Source organism: Cydia amplana, chromosome 2 (assembly GCF_948474715.1).
Source record: "Cydia amplana chromosome 2, ilCydAmpl1.1, whole genome shotgun sequence".
In the NCBI taxonomy this organism is placed as follows: domain Eukaryota; kingdom Metazoa; phylum Arthropoda; class Insecta; order Lepidoptera; family Tortricidae; genus Cydia; species Cydia amplana.
This window is the reverse complement of record NC_086070.1, coordinates 23800809-23826128: the sequence shown is the minus strand read 5'-3', so window position 1 is coordinate 23826128 and position 25320 is coordinate 23800809. Positions and strand designations below refer to the sequence as shown.

Sequence of the window (25320 nt, the reverse complement as noted above, 5' to 3'; positions counted from 1 at the left end):
ATTTAGTACCTACCTACCAGGGATGTTGCGGATGCAGATTTTTTGACATCCGCGGATGCGGATGCGGATGCGGATTTTTAAAGGCTCACATCCGCGGATGCGGATGCGGATGCGGATGTCAAGATTAGGTACTTAGAAAACGTCAAATATTACATTTTTAGTATTTTTTTATTAAAAAAACCAAACTTTTAGTATTTGAGCAAGAATATAGGTGCGTTATATTTAACCTGTCAGATCCCAGTGGCTCAAATATGAGCCGGAATTGTATAGATTTGAGAGGTCCTGGGAAACAGTAACTTCGCCGACTTTTCTGGATCTAGACGATTTCGTTATAGGTAATGACGAAATTACCTAGCACTTACGCCACCGCTAAGACGTTCCTGTACCGACTTGTTCAACATCCGCATCCGCATAAGCTCCGCATCGATTTTATGCGGATGCGGATGCGGATGCGGATGTTGAAAATAATGCGGATGTTCCGCGGTTGCGGATGCGGATGCGGATGTTCGCAACATCCCTGCTACCTACCTACCGATGTTGCGAATATGTAGTAGGTAATCGGCAGAAATGGTGAGGAATACATTTATTAAATGGAGAACCCTTTACGGTTTATATGAAACTTCCACAATCATGTTAAATAAGAAAATCTTTGAAACTGTTATTTATTTATGAGCCCCATACCTACTGTCCTACAATGGTCAAAAGTCTCCCTCTTATTCGTCCACCCTTCCCTATCTTCTATATTGTTTATTAAAACTAAATAGGTATTTTCCTTATGCTGGCCTAACTGACTTTCAAACAAATATTCTCTAATTGTTTTCGGTCCTGACACCATTTCAGTGCTCTGTTTTAATTTGTACCTACCTATATGCGCTATTCAGTCTTTACAATTTATTTGTCTCTGGGTTCCCCGAGCCCGGATCCCGCTTTGATCCTTCCTGGACATTTGAATATGTAAATGCCGAAAATGGGATGAGCCGGATCGCAGCGCTGAAAGAAACGGTCATATCTGAGTTTTAACATGCGGGTGAAGAGTTTTTATTGAATTAATACGTTTGTATGGTTTGGGTTTTTAACTTGGCTTAGTTACTGATTAAATTTAACGGCTTACTAGCTGGTTTGAATCCCGGTAAAAGCATGTGTGTGTTTATCATTCATATATTCGTACTTATATAAATTCGTTGGTCAAAGACGCCTAGCCTTTTAAAGATTGTATGTCCTAGATAATTCAGGACAGGTACCGCCGTGACCGGTTAGTCTAGTCTAGTCAGGGCGTTAGCCGCGTAAGCTGAAGATACCTGGTTTGATTCCGGCCGGTGCGACAGATGCAGTCTAAGCTAATAGTTTTGCTGACTGTAAAAATTCGTCAATGATTTCTCATTATGATCTGATCTATCACTCCACCTTATAAAACAAAGTCCCTCGCCGCATCTGTCTGTTTGTATGTATGTTCGCGTTAAACTCAAAAACCTGACGGTGAAGCCGGAGCGGGTCGCAAGTTCGTGTATATTTGTATAATGCCATACGATTGAAATAAAACAGTATCTACATATCGTCGCGTAGTTAGTCCTTAATAGTAAAGATTATGCTTGGTTTGGGGTTTTTGATCCATCTGTGAAAGATTGATACACATTAAATAAGTAGGTACGAGAGCGCCAGTGTATCTCAGAGTTATCTTATTTATACCTAATATTCTCCATTTTGTAGTTGAGATAATAGATGCCTGTAATCAAATTCTAGAATACTACAAATAAAGTAAATACTGACGTTTTAGGAAGCCTGGGAACCAAATTAGTGTCAAATACATACTTTGTAACGTCCGTGTGAGCCATATGAGACAGTTAAAGTGGCATGTCGTTAAGCAGACGTCAAAGTGTCTTACAAAATGTATGTAACATTGTATGAAGACTACTTAAAACGGGGTAAATCTAAAACCATGAGTAGTCTTGCTATGTTGATAGGTTAAAACTTTTATCTATGGGCCCGATTCGGATTTTGTAATAGACATCTATTAGATATCTTTTAGACATCGCCAAGATACGATAACGATATGTTTAAGATATAACCTGTCAAATTTGACATTTCCGCGATTCTGGAGATACTCTTGAACGATTTCCACAAGATATAACTTAGAGATCTAATTCACATCTAATAGATATCTAACACGATCTATCGTAAAAGTGACATTGGTTGCCCGAATTGCGCTGCAAAAGAGAACTAGTTGAAATCTAAACTAACGTATCTAGAATGGATCTAGTACGTGTCGTCTCTTGTGAATATCTTGAAGTTCGAATACGGCAGTGTATCTTTTCCAACTCTTAAATCTGCCGATTAAATGTATTTCTATAAAATATGGTTAGTGGCCTAACGTTGTATAAGAATACTAATAGTGTTCTTTGGAGTTAATGTTGCGTCTATTTCGAATTTCTCGAATACGATTGGTCGGAATGCAGTCTAAGTATGTTACGTTTTATTCTCCAAGCAGCTCAGGCTCTTAATCTAATAGATGAGGACAGCTCTCGTAATTAACGCGGTTTACAATAAAGTATACAATAGACTCCCAGATTCCATAGTAGTTGCCAAAAGCGTAGCAGTATTTAAAAACAAATTAAAAAATTGGTTAGTCGAGCAAGCGTTCTACGACCATAAAGAGTTCTTTAAAATTAAGGAACTTAGGTAGATGTACTACTATGTTAAATACAACCTACATTATGTAGTGAAAATTCATACTTAAATATAATCTTTATACACTGTATAAAATGTGACATGTAATTTATATTATCAATAAATATTATGATTATGATGATTATGATTTAAAAAAATATCTCAAATAGACGCAATCAACCCAACCCAACCAATCAATCCTGGATATATTTTCGTTTTATCACCGAAATTCAGCTGAAAAGAAATGGTGATTTTAGAGTTTTAACATGCGACGCTTGGCTTCGAGGTTTTCTTTTAATTAATACATTTGTATGCTGGCGGAGGATTGAATTTTTAACGGGAGGAGGAGTCAATGTGAATTAAAACATTGCTAACAATAACGTAGGTGTTACGTTAGTAACGAGAATTAATTAGCTACGCCAAAAAATATTATAGCCGCAATTTAAGGTACCGTAAAATGGGGTGAGTAGGCGCAAAATTGACATTCAAACCTCGATAACATTTTATTTTTACATATGCAAACTGAATGGTGTATATAATAAGTGTTCCGGACGTTTGTATTTTAGTTTTTATTTTATTTTGGGTAGTTCCATTTCATAACTTTGACGAGAAACAGGAAAACCCACCTCACCCCGTAGTCCCTCGTATTTGGGGTGAGTGGGTTTTCATACAAAGGTGATTTTGGAAGATTGTTTGATCGATTTTTTTTATTATGAGTATTACTATAGCTCTCATTTTAAATTGGAATACATAATTTTTGTAGCAGTAGCCTTAAAAATCCATCTCACCCCCCTTTCAACCCTTCTATCCCCATTCATAACCCAACTCTCCCCGCGAATCCTACTCACCCCATTTTACGGTATTGGAAGGCCTCGTTTATAGCTGTATTTGATTATCATTTAAGGTGCAATTTAGGTACTTTATCTGTTGTTCTAGTCCAGCGGTTTTCTGAAGGACGCGGTTGTCGCATGATAATAACTGATAAAACGTCTTTTTAACAGACTTCAAAATTCAAAATCGAGGATTTTCTCAATTCGATTGTTGGTTTTTTAGGGTTCCGTACCCAAAGGGTAAAAACGGGACCCTATTACTAAGACTCCGCTGTCCGTCCGTCCGTCCGTCCGTCCGTCCGTCTGTCACCAGGCTGTATCTCACGAACCGTGATAGCTAGACAGTTGAAATTTTCACAGATGATTTATTTCTGTTGCCGCTATAACAACAAATACTAAAAACAGAATAAAATAAAGATTTAAGTGGGGCTCCCATACAACAAACTTGATTTTTGACCGAAGTTAAACAACGTCGGGCGGGGTCAGTACTTGGATGGGTGACCGTTTTTTTGCTTGATGTTTTTTTTTGCTTGAGTTGCTCTATTTTTTGTTGATGGTGCGGAACCCTCCGTGCGCGAGTCCGACTCGCACTTGGCCGGTTTTTTTAAATGTTTGTTACCTTAGAACTCCATCACTTCTCAACTTACAGATTAGTCTAATTTTTGTCAAAAAGTCAAAATCTAGATCTACTTACATGCCAAAAAGTGATATTTAACGAAGTTGAACTGCTCATGAAGACCAGAATGTCACACTTTTAATTACAACTTTGTTAACATGTGTTGCGATATATTTGGCCACTTTGGTCGTCTCTATCTATTTGATTCTGACTGTACAACAGTCTTAATAACGGCAATTAGAAGTGGTCAGAATTGTTTGAAAGATCAAGGCCTCGCTAACTAACCGGGTGTTCAAGTTTCTACTAAAGGTTGAAGTTTTTAACACGCTTCCTTGCTGGCTTGAATACTTTTCAGTGAATAGGCCGGTTCGTTTTTAATGAATTTAATTGTTTATTTTGTAGTCAGGAGTTCAACTACTAGTCGCTATGTGAGTTGTACCTCACGAGTAACTATTTACATTACAGACAACAGAGCCCGTACCATGAGTCACTGATAGTGTCAAAACTGACATATACGCTGTCGAGAACGTAGTTTACTTTCTATACATCTCGTTTGCACTAATATGCGAGTACGAGCGAGACGCATAGAAAGTAAATTACGTTCTCAATGGCGTTTATGTCACTGCCAAACTGGTGGTAGCCCTGCAGAATGCTATATCATTAACAAAATGCAGTTTACACAAAATTTCACGTGGATCGGTTGAGACATGCAAACTGTAAAAAGACATAAAAACCCGACAGGATAATCGTGTATTTTTTTTGTCCAAGCTTAGAGACTCTGCTTTGCTTCGCGCATATTTAGTCAGGAATAAAGTCATAGAAAAACATGGCCATATAAAGGATGTGGTCATCACAATGTATTGAGAACATAATTGTGTGAGGCGAAGTCTGAAGTTCCGCGCGAATTCCCTGTCATACGCGACCGATATTTAACCCTGTGCCTACGATAAGTAGATAAAGTACTATATAAAATATCAATACACATGCACTATCACACCTTGACAATAGAGGCGTAGGTAACTACTGTCATAGATAAATATAGTAAGACAAGAGTGCTCACTCCATACATCAGTTCAGACTATTAATTTCAGTGTCTAACTGTCTACATCTAGCATCGAGTAGCGGAACTATCAGTACTGCTACTTGACAATAGATGTAGCACCGACCGGAAAGTCTTATCTCAACAGCATAAGACTTTCCGGTCGGTGCTACATCTATTGTCAAGTAGCAGTACTGATAGTTCCGCTACTCGATGCTAGATGCTAATAGTCTTTTTGGTACTAAAACTGATGTATGGAGTGAGCACTCTATGTATTTTTTTCTCTATGCTACTGTGTAGGGAAACGCTTTATAGCATTGTACGTATTGAAAAAACTTCATAGCTTATTACCCTAAAACGTATTATTTTTAAAGCCCCATAAACTATTGGCGTACATACTCCGAAAGCCATATGAAAGACCTCGCTCCGCCCGTTTGTCCGAAACTGGAACTCAGTTTGCCTGGTTAAAATACCCGTGGCCTCAGCTGCAAAACACACAGACGGCTGTCCCGTTATGCGATCGGAGTTTGGAAACTGAATGATTGAATGAAAATAATATTTCTTCAATGTAAAACATACCTAACTAAACAAATCAGATGATATTGATGTTAAAGTTGTGTGCGATTTTTAACAAGATTTATAACAAACAAGAACCCAGAAACACACTTCAAAGTTTCATAATTCTAATCGTTTCACTCGCTCACTACAGAAGTTAGAGGGTTGTGTCTTTTTTTAGTACTTTAGAGGCTAGTTTTTCCGAGTATGTTGAGTTTGGGCAGCTATAAAAAATACGATCTGATATTTTAGACTACTCTATAAAATATATAAAAATAATTTAAATCGAAGCCGGACAGTTGGGTACCCTTCCTTTTTAGAAGGTATAGGTAGGTATCTACAGATTTGTAACACTGACGTTACGACTTAAGGACTACGTATCCTTGAAATAATACTACGATATTGTAGCTCCCGCAAAATGGCCTTAAGACTGCATCGACCGTCCAGTGGCGCCCTCATTGGGGGACCGTCTGTCAACATTCCACGCTAGCTTTATCTTTGCTTTCGTGAATCGACCTATTCGACCTACAGCATGTCGTACATATAGCGTTCTACCGCGGACCGTGACGAAACGCGGCTCCTTATAAGTCTCCGTAAACCTTTGCAAGTGAAACTCGATAATACCTACGAGTATATATACTCGAACTGAAGGTATTTCACCGGCGTGTTTGAGAGGTTTTGTTGCTGAGTTTGAACACTGGCAACTCCTGAATGGACTGTTTAAGCTATTCTTATCGTTCGGACGTTGGAATAATAGGTTTCAATGTGGGTATTTTAGTTTGAAAACGTTTATACATATAACTTGATCTATTCAGTTAAATGGTCCGTTTAGTTAAACAATAAATAAAAACTGTATTTTACGTCTGGAGTTGTAACATTTACCGCGCAAATCTTGGCCGGATTTTTAAAAATAAAATAAGGAAATCAATATATACGACGTCGACTGTACCTTTAAATTAACAAAGCTACGAGATTTACGTTTACAATTCGTCGACTTCGTATCTCGGAATTAATTTGAAATTGTTAAGGTTCTTGATAATCTTACCATCTTGCCTACCGTTATGAAATGTTTACATTATTTTACTGGCTGTAATTATGTTGAGTAATAGGCGTACTGGCGTTACTTTTGATTTGTTTATTGATTTTTCATCTCAGCAGCTCGAACACTACTTTGCTACTTAAAACAGTGAGCAATTTTGAGCAGTGAGTGAGTGATGCGATTTTGCTCACTGTTTTTAAGTAGCAAAGTACCCTTGTTCGAGCTGCTGAGGTGAAAACTTAATTGTTGGTATATCTTAAGAAAACATAAGTGAATATGTAAGTGATGAAGAAGGAATACATTTTTCGGGTCCTCTAATATGTTCTCACTGCTGAGGTGAAAAGTTTTGTGAACTACACGAGATCAAAGTTATTCACATGTCGTGCGCTTTTGAGTCCCTCACTACGCTCAAGATTCTAAATTAGATTATAACTATTATCGTAAAAAGTTTTTATTTGTTCCCATTTATAGGTAACGTAATACTTGGGTATTTTTTTTTATTCGACAATTATTGTATTAAATAACATCATTTTCCACATTCCTCATGTTGCCCCGGCTCTTGAGAGCCTGGCAACTAATCCCAAGACTTGGTGTAGGCACTAGTTTTTACGAAAGCGACTGCCACTTGACCTTTCAACCCAGAGGGGAAACTAGGCCCTATTATGATTAGGCCGGTTTTCTCACGATGTTTTCTTTTACCGAAAAACGACTGGTAAATAAAATAAGATGTATGGTCATAACGGTTTTTAATTAATTCAAGATATAATTAATTATTAAATACAATGTTAAACATCTCTATCATTAATTTTAACAAGTCAAAACGCATTTCATTTTCATAGACAACAACAGAATGATGTCCGTAGGGTAGTTTAATGAGTAATGACAATTAATAATTTAAAGTAAAATTTACTGCAGATGACATGCTGAAACGAAATTGCTACAAATTGAGATAGGTACTTATTAAAATATTAATAGTAATGAAAATTATTAAATATAAATTGGTCGCTTCGCCTCAAATTGTTACTCACGCCACTCGCCTTTTGCATAAAATACTATTGTCATTTGTAAAAGTTCAAGGAGGATCATAATAGAGTTCGTCTGACATACATAATTCAGTTTGTCTGCTGTAATACGCACTCTCATTTTTCACACGTGAAAAATACAATATTTTTATAATGCTTTTACGAGACGCGAGAGCAAAACTAATTTAGAAGCAATGTCAACTTGTTTTGTTCATCATTATATTTTTTTATCAAGGAGACATTATTTTATCTTGATCGATGCAATTTTGTTTGACGTTTAAATAGTACGAGGGCAAGTATAACTTATTTTACAAACCGATGATAAGCTAACAATTCGTCGCATTTCGTATGTTCCCCTGTCCCTCATCACGCGTTTGCAACTCCATAGTACCTATACCACAGAATAAATAATAGTACTAAGTACAGAAGACTCACTCTCTAACAAAACGCGTCTGTTACGATCAGCACAGATATGGCCGCTAGGTGGCGACAGCGCCACGCGCGGCTTATGGCTTTCCCCAAAAATGGGGCCGAACGGATGTACTTTTAGCTACCTGTAGCAAAGCGACGAAATCGCGGAGTGAGACACGCCTGCCTATACCACTTGCTTTAGTGAAATATACTGGATTGTCATTCATACGTACTGCTCTCCACGATGTACAATGTACTAAAATTACTATATTATATTGCCTATTGATATTACTAGCGACCCGCTCCAGATTCCCATAGGTTACCTTAACAAATTGTACACCTAAAACTTCCTCAAAAATCAGTCTATTTATAAGTGAAAATCGCATGAAAATCCGTTCAGTAGTTTTGGAATTTATCGCAAACATACAATACCTACATATTGTGTATGTATGTCACATACATACAGATGCGGTGGGGGACTTTGTTTTATAAGGTTTTAGACTTTAGTGATAATAAAACTTGTATTTAGTTTTTAAACAGACTGATAAAACTAGTCAAAAGCTTCAAATACGTTGAGAAGACTTAATATTTGAAAGGCGAAAGTTTCAGCAATGCAAATTAAACTTTTAAATAAAACTGCATTTCCAAGATGTTTCCAATACAATTCCAATACAGAAATATCTTTAAATGGCAGTTACTACCGACGTCTAGGGATTTCGTATCTTACTATGTTCTAACCATAGACTATGCTTCTATAGAATCTACAACTTTGTTCTACTTGTTTCCACGTTTTGGTTAGGTTATTAAATGAAGCGTTTTAAAAACAGCAAAACAAAGACTTGACTTGGTTTTCCAGGCCATAATTGTAAAAAAAGTGGGGTGTTACAGAAAAGTGTCAATGTACGATTGTCATCTTAACGACATTTCTGTCACTGCTTGCGCGATTACCACATGTAGTTTCACTTTTGGCACATATCACAAAAGAGAAAAGACAAAGCACAAAAAAGCGGCAATATCTCAATACTCCACATATTGCGTAGGTATACTAGGTATGTGATCTGCAACAAACCGTCTCGCGTCTTTAGGAAACATTCCCAAGGAGCGTTCAAGTTACTGGAACAAGCCAACTTGACCGGCAACTTGACTTGTTGTTTAGTTTCCCCTGAGCACTGTCTCGCTTAATTAGCCAAAGAAATTTAAATACGAAAAAGGTAGATTAAAATAAGGAATAAAGGTTCTAACGCCATTAGCATTCTAACTTTTAACTTATTAGGTATTCAGCTCCGCTTAAGGCTAATTTAAATTCAATCTGTCTTTAATTATGAGTAAACTACTATTAATGTTCGAAGAGTTTTAATTACCTATGTTCCAGGTATAGCTCATTGTTTTATGTTTGCATTAAATAACAACAGTGTCTGCTTATAGAAGTGTGCTGCTTTCCACTGTAGTTTATATAATCATTATAAAGTTATTATGCTTAATACTAAGGCATAAATTAGTGAAACAAGCACTAAGAATTTTGACGAAATAATCGCTATACCTATATAAATTGACGAACACATCGAAATCTATATATATAAATGCAAGTGTCCTGACTGACTGACTGACTGACTGACTGACTGATTCATCAACGCAGAGCCGAAACTACAAAAGCTAGAAAGTTGAAATTTGCACACTAGGTTGCATTTATAAAGTGTACAAGAGATAAGAAGCGATTTTGAAAAATTCAACCCCTAAGGGGGTTAAAAAGGGGATGAAAGGTTGTATGGGGTACAAGATTTATTTTAAGCTAGGAATTTGAAACTTTGTAAAAATGTATTATATTAAAAAACAAGAAAACTAATTTCAGCGTTTTTGAAAATTCATCCCCCAAGGTGGTGAAAAAGGGGTTGAAAGTTTGTATGGAGATCAAATATTTTTGTGAGTGTGGGACTTGAAACTTTGTATATGGGGATATTATTATAAGACAAGAAAAGTAATTTCAGCGTTTTTGAAAATTCATCCCCTAACAGGGTTAAAAAGGGGTTGAAAGATTGAATCCATTACAAATGCTTTGAAACTTCTTAGAAAGCCATAATAGCCGATTACAAAATAAAGTAATTGCGACGTTTTTGGAAATTCAACCCCTAAGGGGGTTAAAAAGGGGATGAAAGTTCGTCTTGGGGTGCAAATTTCATTTTAAGCTAGGAACTTGAAACTTTGCAAATAGATATTAAATTTAAATACAAGAAAACTAATTTCAGCGTTTTTGAAAATTCATCCCCTAAGGTGGTGAAAAAAGGGTTGAAAGTTTGTATGGATATCAAACATTTTTTCGAGCGCGGGACTTGAATCTTTGTATTTGGGGATATTATTAAAAGACAGGAAAAGTTATTTCAGCGTTTTGTAAAATTCATCCCCTAACAGGGTTAAAAAGAGGTTGAAAGTTTGTATGTGGTTCAAATTTTATTTTAAGCTAGGTAATTGAAAGTTCGTAAAAAGATATAATATTAAAATACAAGAAAACTAATTTCTGCGTTTTTGAAAATTCATCCCGTAAGGTGGTAAAAAAGGGGTTGAAAGTTTGTGTGGATATCAAACATTTTTTCGAACGCGGGACTTGAATCTTTGTATTTGGGGATATTATTAAAAGACAGGAAAAGTAATTTCAGTGTTTTGTAAAATTCATCCCCTAACAGGGTTAAAAAGGGGTTGAAAGTTTGAATCCATAACAAATGCTTTGAAACTTCTTAGAAAGGCAAATTAGCCGATTACAAAATAAAGTAATTGCAACGTTTTTGGAAATTCAACCCCTAAGGGATTTAAAAAGGGGATGAAAGTTCTTCTTGGGGTGCAAATTTTATTTTAAGGTAGGAACTTGAAAATTTGCAAAAAGATATTAAATTTAAACACAAGAAAACTAATTTCAGCGTTTTTGAAAATTCATCCCCTAAGGTGACGAGAAAGGGGTTGAAAGTTTGTATGGATATCAAAAAATTTTTTGAGCGCGGGACTTGAATCTTTGTATTTGGGGATATTATTAGAAGACAATACAAGTAATTTCAGCGTTTTGTAAAATTCATCCCCTAACAGGTTTAAAAAGGGGTTGAAAATTTGTACAGGGTACAAATTTTATTTTAAGCTAGGAACTTGAAACTTCATAAAAAGGTATTATTTTAAAACGGAAAAAAAATAATTTCAGCGTTTTTGAAAATGTATATCTCAAGGTGGTGAAAAAGGGGTTGAAAGTTTGTATGGAGTTCAAACATTTTTGTGAGAACGGGCTTGAATCTTTGTACAGAGGCATATTATTAGAATACAAGAAAAGTAATTTCAGCATTTTTTAAAATTCATCCCCTAAAATGGTTTAAAAGGGGTTGAAAGTTTATATTCAGTTCACAATATCAACATTAAATATATTATGTTATAGACGTAATGGCTTACTTTAGATATGTATGGTTAATAGTTACACTATTGTCTTAGGTTTACCTGTAAAGATAGTTGTAAGTGTGGAAAAAAATAAATAAAAATAAATAAATAAAATAAAATATAGGGTTCAAATTTTATTTACTTCAAACTTCGTAACTAGGTAGTTAGGTAAATAGAGGACATGAAAATCTTCTAAGGGGTTTGAGAGAGATTATGTCGAAAACAATTTTATTCAGTTAGGGGCTAGAAACTTCGTAGGTTGTGAAAGACAAGTCTCATGCGTTGTATAATATTAATAATTAACAAATGATTAACCGTCCTACTGCAATATTTTGCTGCATAATGTTCTAAGCTAATGTAGAATATATAACCACCAATATACAAATCCACGCGTACGAAGTCGCGGGCAACAGCTAGTACTTAAATAAATTGAATCTATCTAATCGATTTTCACACACTCGATGAAATCAAACGCCTGTAAATTTTTAAGAGCAATTTTGACCCAAATAAGTATGTCGTACTATCAGATATTATTATATTTAGATCCGGTTGTGCCAATCACTTCCATCGATTGAATATCGTGACTTGGCAGAGAACTGTGAAACATCCCATGCAAAAAAGATGCTTCGGCAACATCGAAAAATCAAAAATATGCCTCTATATCGCTCTTGCTTGTTCGAGCACAAGAGAGGCATAAGATTTTCGATTTTTGGATCTTGTTGGTAGGCCCTCTTTCCTTTAATGATATTTAGTTTACAGTAGTTTTCGTACCTATTATACCTACTCAACATTTATATTTCTAACATACATTCTTGGTTTCAGCAACATCACTAGTGACGTACGCTGGGGAGCGCTACGACTTCATCTTAGAAGCCAACAACGAGATAGACAACTACTGGATACGGTTCCGAGGCCTCATGGACTGCGACGAAGTGTAAGTATAGCAGACGAAGAATAAAGTAAAAAGATAACCACTAGTGACGTATGCTGAGGAGTGCTACTTCATCATCGAAGCTAATAACGAGATAGACAACTACTGGATACGGTTCCGAGGCCTCATGGACTGCGACGAAGTGTAAGTATTGCAGACGAAGAATAAAGTAAAAAGATAACCACTAGTGACGTACGCTGAGGAGTGCTACTTCATCATCGAAGCTAATAACGAGATAAACAACTACTGGATACGGTGTCGAGGCCTCATGGACTCGACACGACGAAGTGTGAGTATTAAGTGTAGCTGTGGACCACAGAGTTGAAAGACAGGCAGAGAACATGCTGCAAATTTAACTTTTGCAAGCTCAACATTTTAGGAATACAACTTTCTGTTCCTAAAGGAGGTTGTCACTAAGACAAAACGTGATTTCACACATTGATTTACTATGATAGATACCTAGTTTTGGGTCAGAATTGTATTATTACAAGCTTTTACTTAACTTGCATTGTATGTACCTATGTATGTAACTATGTTTATACGGGTCAAATTTTGCAAGTTAAATTTGACCCACTTCCCGGTTTCCGATGAAACTGGAAATTTGCATACGTGTGTAAGTCGGGTGACAATGCAATATTATGGTACCATGGAGCTGATCTGATGATAGAGACAGGAGATGGCCATATAAACTCTCTGATAAAACAGCGCAAACTAATTGTGTTTGGGGTTTTTAGAAATGTCTCGATGAGTATTAGTTGTCTGTGGAAAGAAAAGTACAGTCAGCGATAAAAGCTTCTACCAAAAATGAAATTTTTGCATAAAACTTATTTTTCTATATGTTTATTCAGGGAGGCTATAGAATATTATTCAATAATCCTCGTTCATATCCTCTGGAACTTGTACGCCGACTTGCACGAAAGTACTCACGCAAGTGCCATAACTGAAAATAAGAAAGAATTGAAAAATAAATAAGTTCGCGATTGAATAAACAGTACTTAAATAATTTGAAAGTTACGTTATGTAAGTAAATTCAGCTTTAACACTTGGAGCGGATTCCAACTTTCATTTGTTTAAAAAAAACTACTAGCAGTGCATGTCTCACGTTTAAGCTAGGTGACGTTCGGATGACAACTGCAGCTGCATTTCTGTTGCGGCGTCGTTGTTGCCGTCTCTGTATGAGTCGATTTGTTTGATAAATGTAGTAACATTCGCCACCGCGACTATGAAGTTCATCAACTCAATTTATCAAGGAAATTGACAAATGTAGCGGCAACAATGCTGCAACTTTGTAACAAGTGTTAATCTAAGGAAAAAATAAATAAAAAATAAAATAAAAAAACATAAACAAGACTAGACAGGACAGGACCGGACAAAGCAGGGCAGGGCAGGGCAGGGCAGGACATGATACGACAGGACGGCACAGGACAGGGCAAAAACAAAAAACTCACTAGATCACATGAATTTGGGGCCTATTCAGCTCGCGCAGTTTGTCGTTGTAGCACTGCACTCTGCACTCGTTGGTGAACGTGACGTCGCCGTTGGTACACACCGGGGCGTACACACTGGGACATTTGGCGCAGTTCATCTGGCTCAGTATCGGGAAATCGTCTACCAGTGATGTTGATAGGGATATTAAGGAGAGTAGGTAACCGACTGGAAAAGATTTGTTCAATTATGAAAACTGTTCATATGGGTTCAAGTCTTTAGTAGTGTCTTTTTTAAGAGCAACTTAAAAGGACTCGAGCCTCCGAATAAAGACTCCGTGAAAAAATTATAGGTTTATCCTAAATAACAGTAAAGAAATGAGGTGTTATTTTATGATTTGTGTACCTTATCCACAAAATTATACAAAGACAGTGCATTGAGAGCACAAAAATTGAGAGTTCTCTGAAAAGGACTCAATCTCTACAAAAGACTCGGGTCTCTTTTAAGTTGAAAAGAACTTGAGTTTGGGCTTAATTATATGATTCTGAAAAACTGAGCCGAGTCTTGAAGCAGAGGACTCAAAGGACTCGAGTCCTACCCAACACTACCCGTTTATGCTAATAGAGGTAGTATTAAATGCTTCTCGAAATAATTTCAACGTTAACTCACCCACGGAAATCATTTTCGTTTGTATTGAATGCTTTTAGCAGCGCACTAATCGCGTTTTAACACCAGCTTTCGGAGGCTTCATTCTCGATTTATTGTAACATAAAATCTAAAACACGTATTTTACTTGCGTTTGCTCGCTCTAAAGGGAACAAAAGATATGGCGCGCCGTGCCGAACTTGCGACAGAAGATATTGCCATCACACGTACCTTGCCACAGTGACAATAATGTGAGACCCCTAGCAGCTTCCATCCACCTATCCATCTATCCATCTCATGCATAGCAATTGGTGTGCTACTATTGGATTAAACAATAACCACCTAAGACCATACCGGTATACCAACCTTTTTTGAAAAACAGCATCCCGACGAATTTTATGCGTCGGTGTCTTCTCGGGGCTGTGGTGTAGGGTTAGGTTACATGTACAGGTTTTTGACATTGATAAACGCATTGTATATGCCTATATCGTAGAACAAAAACTTTAAATTTCACAATCATCTGCGAAATATCGTGGCCAGTGATGAGCGGCTTTCATAAATTGACAATACGACAAGGTACAAAGCACATACATCAAATTGATTCTACTGTAATGCGTTGTTGTCTGAATATAGTCGCAGGACATTAGCCGACTGCTACCAGTGTAATTACCGGAACGGACTGATTGGATTTAGCCGCGATTGTAAAACGCCGTTCAGTGGTAATGCCCCAAACACAGACCAAAAATATAAACAAACATTTACAAATATTACGAATTTTAAAATCTTATGCTAAATTGATTTGTGTTGAGTTAAAATTATCAGTACGTCTTGTTATAAGGTCTTGTTCTTGTAGGTTAGCATGTTCCATCCTAGACTGCATCGGCACTTACCATCAGGTCAGATTGTGGTCAAATGCTTACCATTTTCTAATACAAATATATATAAGAAAAGCTATAACAAATATATATGGTACCTTAATAGGTAATCAGAAATTCCACTTTCATCAAACCAATTAAAATGAGCACAATTTCCAATGTAACCATAAAACGACAAAATCACTAGACAATCCTTAGTTAACCGCATTTACTCCAGCTAGCCCAACCGTGCGGAAGAACTATTATAGTCTTTTGTCGACTATTTCGCGGGCAGGAGACTTTCAATGGCGACTAATGATGGGTAAGACGTTTACTAATGAGTTTAGTACCTCATTTGATAGAAGAAGGAACCTCAGTGTGATGTGAGATTTATGATTATTGACAATTGGTTCTATAGAAATATTTACTTCTTCATAAACGTTGATATTTTTTTTTCATTTTTTTTTATCATTTATTTACAAACAAATCAGTACATATACACTGTATTACTAAAAGAAATTAAAAACTACCTTAAATCTAAAATAGGAATAATAGAAATAATAATTACTGGTACATTTGGCCACTCTTGCCGTCACTATATATTTGATGCTGCTAATATATATTAATATTTGTGTATAGAAGATCCGAGGCTTTATTGAATTTACTTAATAACTACTACTTAACAAACATAGTTGAAGTAAGGATAGACAGCCCTATTGAGATGACTATACTTAGGCTCCTTAAGAAAGATTCGCTTTGACACAAAGTAAAATTCTCAGAAACTTTTCATTAAATATAAATTGGTTTAAAAGTTATTTGATACATTGCTCTTAAAATTTTAGTATTATTACTTGAACTTTTTCAAACTTTCTCATTCAAAAGTATCTCTCAGACGCATTGCGCTATAACTAACTTAATTATTTAGCCCCTTATTTATTTTAGCCACTTTACTTTTTGTTTGTATAATATAATAACTGTCACGCAAATGTTTGTAATCATGTTTTGGAAGTTGGGCATATTAATTTGTTTAGAAATGTGACATTAAGGTAATAAAAATACCTACACATAGTAAAAAAATATTCATAACAATAACTTTTTTAATGAAGCCCAACCAAAAGAAACTTAAATCATCTGTCATAGGGACCAACATTCTACGTGAGAGGTATAAGTAAACAGAAATATTGAAATGACAGAAAGGGGCAAAGGATTATCAACGCCATGTTATATTTGACAGACAATAAAAACGGCATTTCGGATTCTGAAATAAACAGCTAATAAGTAATCAAATCTTGCCCACAGATTCACAAAAGCGAAGCAGGTAGCAGTCGTACACTACGAAGGGGCCATGGAATCAGAGCCCCCCGGGGACCCAACGTGGGAGGAGCTGCATAACGAAGGATTGGTAAGAACTGTCACACAGTCAAGTATTATACAGACCGCAGTTACGTACCAACAGTCAGCAGCAGAAGTTGCTAAGCTGGCGACACACACCTGTTCAAAATTACTTTGACACGCTCTTGTTCTCTTGAATAATGTCGCGTCAAGATCATTTTGAACACCTGGCCCGCGTAGCAACTTCTGCTGTTGACTGTATATAAAAGAACTAGACTTAGATAATAACATAGCCCCCACTGCAGTTAGAAGTAGTTACGGACGAATTAATAAAACTATCACAGTTTTACAAAGCTAAGAAAGCTATTCACTAGATAAGGTTGCATGATGATTTGAATAGCTTGCTGATGTATCTATACTTTTCTTACAACCTTTTCCTTCAACGAAATGCAACTGGTTTTCAAATGAAATTTTGTATGTAAGGGCTCATTTAAACAGTGCGGGTCGCATGCGAGTTTCATTACATTGCGTTGTTTGATCGCTCGGCTGAATTGTTGTAAAATCGCATGCGAGTTCACGCGTCGTCTAAATTAGCCCTAAATCCCATAACTTCATTGATGCGAGCCGGGGCTTGAACCTACCACCTCCAGTTTACCAGCTTTACCTCCCACCTATACAAGCTATACATATTACTCATGTAATCTTAATCCCGAATCCCCTATCAGCATCCACGTGCAAGACATAACGGGATATCATTTAATCTCCGTGCGGATTATCTGTCTGGCGAGCGGCCAGCCGATGTTACGGGCGCGATAATACCACGCCTGTTTGATTCTGCCACGGAGGACGATTCTGGTTCAACGATTTGATAACGATTTGATCTTATTTTGATACGAACTTAAGAGTAACATGAACCTAGCCGCCGCTTGCAATCAAAGTTACGCTCTCATTTTCAAACGACACAAAAACAGCTCTAATATGGTCAGTTTTTTATCAACTGTCATCATGCCTGCCACGTTCTAACAAGTATGTAAGTGCGAAAGTGACACATGACATGACAAGTGATAAAAATGCGACCATGATACCGCCGCTGTAAAAGCCGCGCGCGTCAATTGACGTCTTTGGCGGCAAATTTCACAAGCCTTTCTATTCGACAGAGAAAGGGTACAGAAGATAATTAGGTACCTGTCAATAATGTCATGTTGCCTGACATACCTATCTGGGGGCACGGCCGTGCCCCCGCCAAGACGAGACAAAGGGCAAAAGGCAGTGCATATCTTTTCTCGGTACGTTTCGTCGTATTTTCGAACCCTCGTAGTAGCTTTGATACTAGGAATAGCTAGTAATACAAAGCAAACAATTCAATTGCCACAAGAGCTATAGGTTCCATGAAAATCTGAATTCAGTGTTCAAACCACTACCGCAGCCTCAGGCTCAATTGTCGCATGCCTGACGTCACTATCATCATCATCAGGCTATAGTAGTCCACTGCTGGACATAGCCCTCCCCTAAAGAGCGCCATAGCGCCCTGTCCTCAGCTTGCCGCATCCAGCATCTGCCTGCAGTCTTTCGCAGATCGTCATCCCACCTGGTCGGAGGGCGTCCTACACTACGTTTGCCGAGTCGCGGTCTCCACTCAAGAACACGTTTACCCCAGCGGTTGTCGGTTCTTCGTGCGATATGGCCAGCCCACTGCCACTTCAGCTAGCTATGTCGATAACTTTGGTTCTCACGTCGCTATCTGGACCCCACTACTCTGGTCACTGGACGTCACTATACCATTCCACTAATCCGGGGTTAACCGGTTAAACCTGGAGTTACCATGGTTACCAGTACAATTTGACACTAGGTTAACGGTTTAACTGGTTAACCCCGGGTTATAGGGACGGTGCAAATTTAATAGCGCTAAGTGTATCAGGCATAATGTTGCAGAACTAGATTACTATTGGCTTGCCTTAACCTCTTAGCTACCCACCATAGAAGGAAAATTGCCAATCGAATTTGAATCAATGGTATTAGAAGATAGAGTTGAATTTATTTTGAATTCAAATCAAACGAAACAAAACAAAAACAACCATTTAATTAAGATTTCACTGGAGTTTGGCGCCGACACAAAATTGCTTAGGTATACCGTATATTAGTTTAAGGACTTAAAATAATTATTAAAGTAAAAAAAAAGGTTTGTTATTTTTAGCTTGTCAGGTTTTCGGCCGTTTTAATTTTAAGTTTTTATGGCTATAATCTACTCACCCCTATTAAATCACCCCTATTTTCCAACCCTTAGGGTAGGTTTTTTCCAAATGTACATACCACCTTCTAGGTATATACCCTATCCAATAAAAAAGAATTATCAAAATCGGAGTACTCTGTAAAAAGTTATGAGAGGTCATACATAAAAATATATATAAGTGCCAGACAGCCGCGGCGGGACTTTGTTTTATAAGGTATGGTGATATGCGAAACTCTTCAAAGATTTTATTGTTCAGCGGATCGTTAGGGTGAAGGGTGGCGTGACAAAATATTATACAATGTGTGCCACAACTGCGCCCCGGCTCTATTGAGACGGCGATCTCATTGGTTGTTCGTTTTCTGACCTTTTCCTTTTTCTTTTTTAACATTGCGAACGGTACATTGTCAAGTTTTTGCCTCAGAACTTACAACTTTCACGACAATAATTAACTTGGGAAAGTTGTGTAGTTTTATTTAAAGCGGGAAAGAATATTCATTAATTGATTTTGAAAAGGAGAAGTTGTGGGACGACTATATTTCAATACATTTTTTTTTGATACGTTCATCGGCTTGTAGGTAGTCATTTTGTAGAACAAAAATTATAGGACTTTAGTTATTCAGTTATACATATCTTTGTTGTCCTACGGTACCTAAAAGTAACGACAGTAAATATGTCACTCGATAGACTATTTTTCCTTGATATTTAATAATTTGTATATTGTTTTGATAAGGAATATCTTTAAAGTAAAAGTTTTTTGGCTACCTATACAGGTACTTCATGAATGAATATCTGATTTTTTAGGGTTCCGTACCCAAAGGGTAAAAAGACTAAGACTCCGCTGTTCGTCCGTCCGTCCGTCCGTCCGTCCGTCTGTCACCAGGCTGTATCTCACGAACCGTGATAGCTAGACAGTTGAAATTTTCACAAATGTTGTATTTCTGTTGCCGCTATAACAACAAATACTAAAAACAGAATAAAATAATGATTTAAGTGGGGCTCCCATACAACAAACGTGATTTTTGACCGAAGTTAAGCAACGTCGGGCGGGGTCAGTACCTACTTGGATGGGTGACCGTTTTTTTACTTGTTTTTTTGCTTGTTTTGCTCTGCTTTTTGTTGATGGTGCGGAACCCTCCGTGCGCGAGTCCGACTCGCACTTGGCCGGTTTTTCGGCTAGTTAAAGTTTGTTCGGTTTTTTATTCCACTTTGTATGTATGTACTTTCAAAAGGTACCTACTCCAACTGACAAGGGCGGTAAGCACTATCATTCCAGCGTAGCAACTCCCCTAACGCTCGTAAATTCACAATCTACTATAAAACAAAATTAGACATTTTCTGTCTTTGTCGCTCATTTATCTTTCCGCTTGACAGAAAAGGGACAAGGAGGTAGAATTTTCCAATTTCTTTCGATGTCGTTTTTTGTTAGTAGCTTTAGTGATTCAGGGAGATCCCATGTATTTTTTTTTGGTTTTCATTCATTATGACGAAGTTAGTACAAAAAATCATTGGACTAAGTTTAACATCTATTTAAAACGTCTTTGGCTAAACGATTGTACCTAAGTTACGTGTTTCTTATTCTTTACAATGTTTTAAAATCCATATAAAATATATACAATAATTCCATGAAACTGTACTCAAGAGCAATGATCGGATCATTTTGTGTGAAATTCATTCATAAGCATAGAAAAACCTTTAGGTATAAAAATTCTAAAAGCGATTAGAGCCGGACACATTAAAATAAAATCAGGAATAAATATAAACGAGCAATCGCATCAGGCAAACGACGTTCATTATCTACTATTCGCAATATGGACGATTTCACTTCAATCCGAAACGTTTTTAATACTAAAACCAATCTGAATTGCTATTCCTGTAGCTTCAGAGTCACGCGAACCTGCCAAAAAGCCGCTTCCATACATTTCTTACTTTCTTCTTTTAAAACAACATGCATGCACGAAACATAACATAGCATGTAGTAAACATACATTAAATAATCATTTATATTTTTCACCATTTAGGAAAAATACTTTGCGTCCTTGGTACTTACAGAATAATGTTTAGATAATATTGTTACCTTAACCCAGAATAAACTTTCTTTTTAAACCTGCTCTCGGATGATATAACACATTAACTTAGATACAAATGATAAACTAGGATACAACATCTACAATAAAGTAAATCCGTTAACTAGTCTGCAATAAAAACTAACACCCTGCATAATATTATAGAGTTAACACAGCGATATAACCAAGAGCTAGGCTTAGCGGAGTATTAAACGTAATCTGTACAGTCAGCATTAATAGTAGCGTATAAAACAATGTATCTGCCAACTTGAGTACCTACTCTTCTAAAGAGATTTCTACAGTTCGCGTTCAAAAGTATTTGACATGGTATTTGTTCTACATACAGAGACATATTACTTTTTGCTCAATTATTAAAGCATGGCAGATACTTTTGACGCGTAGTCTGATCCGTTACTTTTGATGCTGACTGTACTAACAGCTCTTAATCGACCATCGGTGGACCTTATGCCATTGCAATAAGGTTTACGAATTGTCAGTTATTTGTGCGGACGATAGTACTAAAACGGGCCGAACATACAGCACTTATAACATTTTTAGCAGTCATTGAACAGTGCATTCAATTGTTAACCGTATTATCGAGCAGTAAGTTCCAAATTCAAACTGGTTTTCGATTGGCTCTTACAATTTTTGTATAGCCATTTTAGTAGGTGTTTAATCTTTAATGTAATTGGGTTGATCGGCTAGTTTTCGTTGTTATTCAGTTCCATCCATAAATACTAGAAACTAAGGTAGAGTTCCGCATTACACTTTTCAATCCAATTTTGGCTAAGCATTGGACCAAATTATTTTAATGTGATCTCAATTATAAATATACTAGTATACCTATACTAGTACCTAATAATCGCAATGTTCCATATTAATACGGCTTTTAGAAGTACCTAGGTTAAAATCAACTTGTACAATGTTTAATAACATAATATTAGTTACAAGTGAAGTTGATATAAGCTAAAATAGAGACTAATAAGGGCTGTAAAGACACTTATAGGAAGGCCTATACTATACTAACATTAGGTAGGCTAAGTGTAAGTAAATACCACACGAATATTAAATATCTTCATACAATCGCTATTAAAGTTTTGGGAATATTAATAATTCTGGATCTGCTTCAGAAATACTGAACTATTGTCGTTTGTTCTAATTGGTCGTAAGTGTGGTTTTAATCCCCGAGCTAACAACTATTTTCTAGTGCAGCGAAGTTGAGCTAACAGTCTAGACTCGAAATAGCGCCCGTGGGGGTAATGTGATACAATATAAATATTACAACGAGTATCTTGACCTCGAAGTATCTTGGCTCAAAGACCAGTGAGCGAATTATGAAGTTGGAACTTTAACGCGACACACTCTATCTACTCTACAGAAGTCTGATTTTGATATAACAGAGTGAAAGTTGTGAGTGAGATGCACGCTAATCACAAAGACGATCATCAAGGTCTGATCAAAACCATAATAATTTTTAAATCTGAACCAGGCTTCAGCTCATAGCTATTAAAATTACGCTTGATAAGGCAAAATCTGATATTTCGTGGGCTACTGATAAGTTTATGTTGATTTGATATGTTTTTACGAAGAAATATTAGTCAAAAGTAAAAACTTACCTTATGATTGGTTATAGAGTCAAAATACTGACAACGATTCTACACTTGAACAGGCGCTAATCGTAGCGGCAAACAACTCACCTTTCTGTTAAGCTATTTTGGAATTACGTCATATTGTCGCGCCGTGACAACCAGTCGCGTTAAATATAACTGTTTATAATTATCTGCTGCAATATAGAGTTGTATAGGAAGATAAGTAGTGTACTACACTAGTAATATTAAGAATAACAATTATACCTAATACTAGATTTTGTCTACAACTCCGTTTGTGTAGAATTATAGTTTTCATGATACGGCCATGGGATGGTTCCTAAGCCATCCCATGACCTTCCTTGGGACTAAGTATCTCAATACTTAATTTCATCTAAATCTGTCCATTGGTTTAAACGTGAAGAGCTAATAGATAGACGGAGTGCAATCTTTAACATTTAAATAATAGTAGGAATTGAATTCCCTCTCGTGCCTAGAGTGTCTTATTGTTGCTATCTCTCTCTGTCTACTTCCCTCCCGTCCCTGACCAGTCTCCACGATGAAAGACGTCAAGTTTATCACGCATTTCTCCCATTTTCCTAAACCATACCTTTTACTTGATGTCATAACCTTTGCTGGCCTGCCATTTTGATCTCCACCGTTGAACAGCTGTCAGGCACTCGACGTATACTTAAGATAGTACTTACTTGTGTCACTAGAGTGCCCGTCGTTGCTCTATATAATATATATTGGGAACTTTTTCCCGGGTCTAAGTCGAGTACTTTTTTTTTCTCCTGCAGCAACTGAACGCCCTAAACAAAGGAGAAGAGGAGAACGAGACCATCAGCGTGGCAGAAATGAGGAGTCTATCTGGCTACGATGACAGCCTGAAGGAGATTCCTGACTACCAGTTCTACGTGGCTTATGACTTCTACGCGAAGAACAACTCGCACTTTCACAAGTCGCCTTATTATGGATATTATCAAGGTGGGTCTTGTTTATTGTAGTTCAGGGTCAGGAGGAAAATATTAGACTAAATTAACAATAACTTACTGTTCTCAATGTTGGAGAGTAAGTTGTCGCGGTAGATAAGCTTGACATAGATGTTTCATGTTAAAAAAAAAAAAAAAAATTTTTTAAATTATATTATACAAAACAACAACTGCGATTAGACTTCATGGGCTCTTTGAGAAGTCACTGTGAACGTTAGGATTTTAAGTCCATTTATTGAATGATGTTCACAGACAAGTGGTAATTGATACTAAAAAGTTTTTGATCCAAAACTGACTTCATTGTAATTTTATATTAATCATCAGAACACGTTTATTATTGTTTATATAACTCTTTCATTAATGTTTGTTTCTTGTTGTTCAGTGCCAGAAAAGAAAAATCGCCTCTACACGCCTCAGCTTAACCACATCAGCATGAAGATGCCATCCAGTCCCCTCCTCATCGACAGGCCAGATCCCCACAACTTCTGCAACATGTCCAGTGTCGACGACGAGTGCAGAGAGGGCTACTGTGAATGCCCCCACGTTCTTTCCGTCAGGCTGAATTCTGTCGTTGAGATCGTCATACTTGACGAAGGTATCACTTTTGATGCTAATCATCCCTTCCACTTACATGGACATAGCTTCAGAGTAGTAGGTTTGCGAAGATTAGGTAAGGATACTACTATAGAAGAAGTCAAAGCTTGGGATGAAGCAGGTCTTCTAAAACGTAATCTCAAGAACGCACCTATAAAAGATACCGTCACAGTACCGGACGGTGGATACACAGTCATCAGATTCAAAGCAGACAATCCAGGCTACTGGCTTTTCCATTGTCACATAGAGTTCCATGTTGAAATAGGTATGGCGCTAGTTTTCAAAGTAGGAGAACATAAAGATATGCCTCCTGTACCGAGGAACTTCCCTAGATGTGGAAACTATATGCCTGACAATATGATCGAACATGATACAACTCCAAAACCTAATGATGATAATCATATATCCATAACGCAATGGTGGCCAGTCATATATATGAACGGAACCACTTCGTCTGCAACAAGCATATTGAGCAGTTTAACAACGATTTTAATCAGTTCGGGATTTCTATTTTTTAAATTTTATTTAAGGTAAGTTATAACAGTATTATGTAAGGCAACAGTGCAATGTATACTATGTAAAGCTTATATGACTTTTAAAAACGAATTTGTACTTACTGAATTTATGTTTTATAGAAGCCCTATTATGAAGTGTTACTTCTTAACGGCTTATGTTACGTTTTACAGTACTTACAAATATTTATTGTATACTACAGTTTAAGGAACTTGACGTATGTAGTTTTAAGTATGTCCACACTAGTTTATTATAATATATCTTTAATTTTTTAAGTATTCGTTATGATTACTATCATGACGAATATATATTAGGAAAATGCGCTGTAGCGTTAGAGATTACACGTGCCTAAGGCATGCTTGACATACCTTGATACTGTCAGACACAAAGGACTTATAAGACGTGTATGTATGTAGTGATAAACATCTGGACGCACAAAATACATTATCGGCACTAGAGTTGCAGTCACGCTCACAACAAATAATTATCATGTAAATAATGACAGTGAGATTTTGAAATTAGTGTTCTTTTTTTCGTATCGATGGCTAGTTGAAAACTGCAAGATGAACCA

At 36.8% G+C, this 25320-nt stretch overlaps 1 protein-coding gene across 2 annotated transcripts in view; it reads left to right on the top strand.

The window, feature by feature from the left end:
• The window catches only part of LOC134660651 (uncharacterized), a 126991-nt gene extending 101993 nt beyond the window's left edge, over positions 1–24998 (top strand). For both annotated transcript variants that reach the window (XM_063516437.1, XM_063516430.1), the window contains exons 8-11: positions 12407–12518; positions 16739–16841; positions 23451–23637; positions 24025–24998. In XM_063516437.1, coding sequence (XP_063372507.1) covers positions 12407–12518; positions 16739–16841; positions 23451–23637; positions 24025–24770 — 1148 coding nt within the window. In that variant the 3' untranslated portion in view covers positions 24771–24998. The remainder of the gene's footprint in view (positions 1–12406; positions 12519–16738; positions 16842–23450; positions 23638–24024) is intronic.
• The last annotated feature ends 322 nt before the right edge of the window (positions 24999–25320 follow it).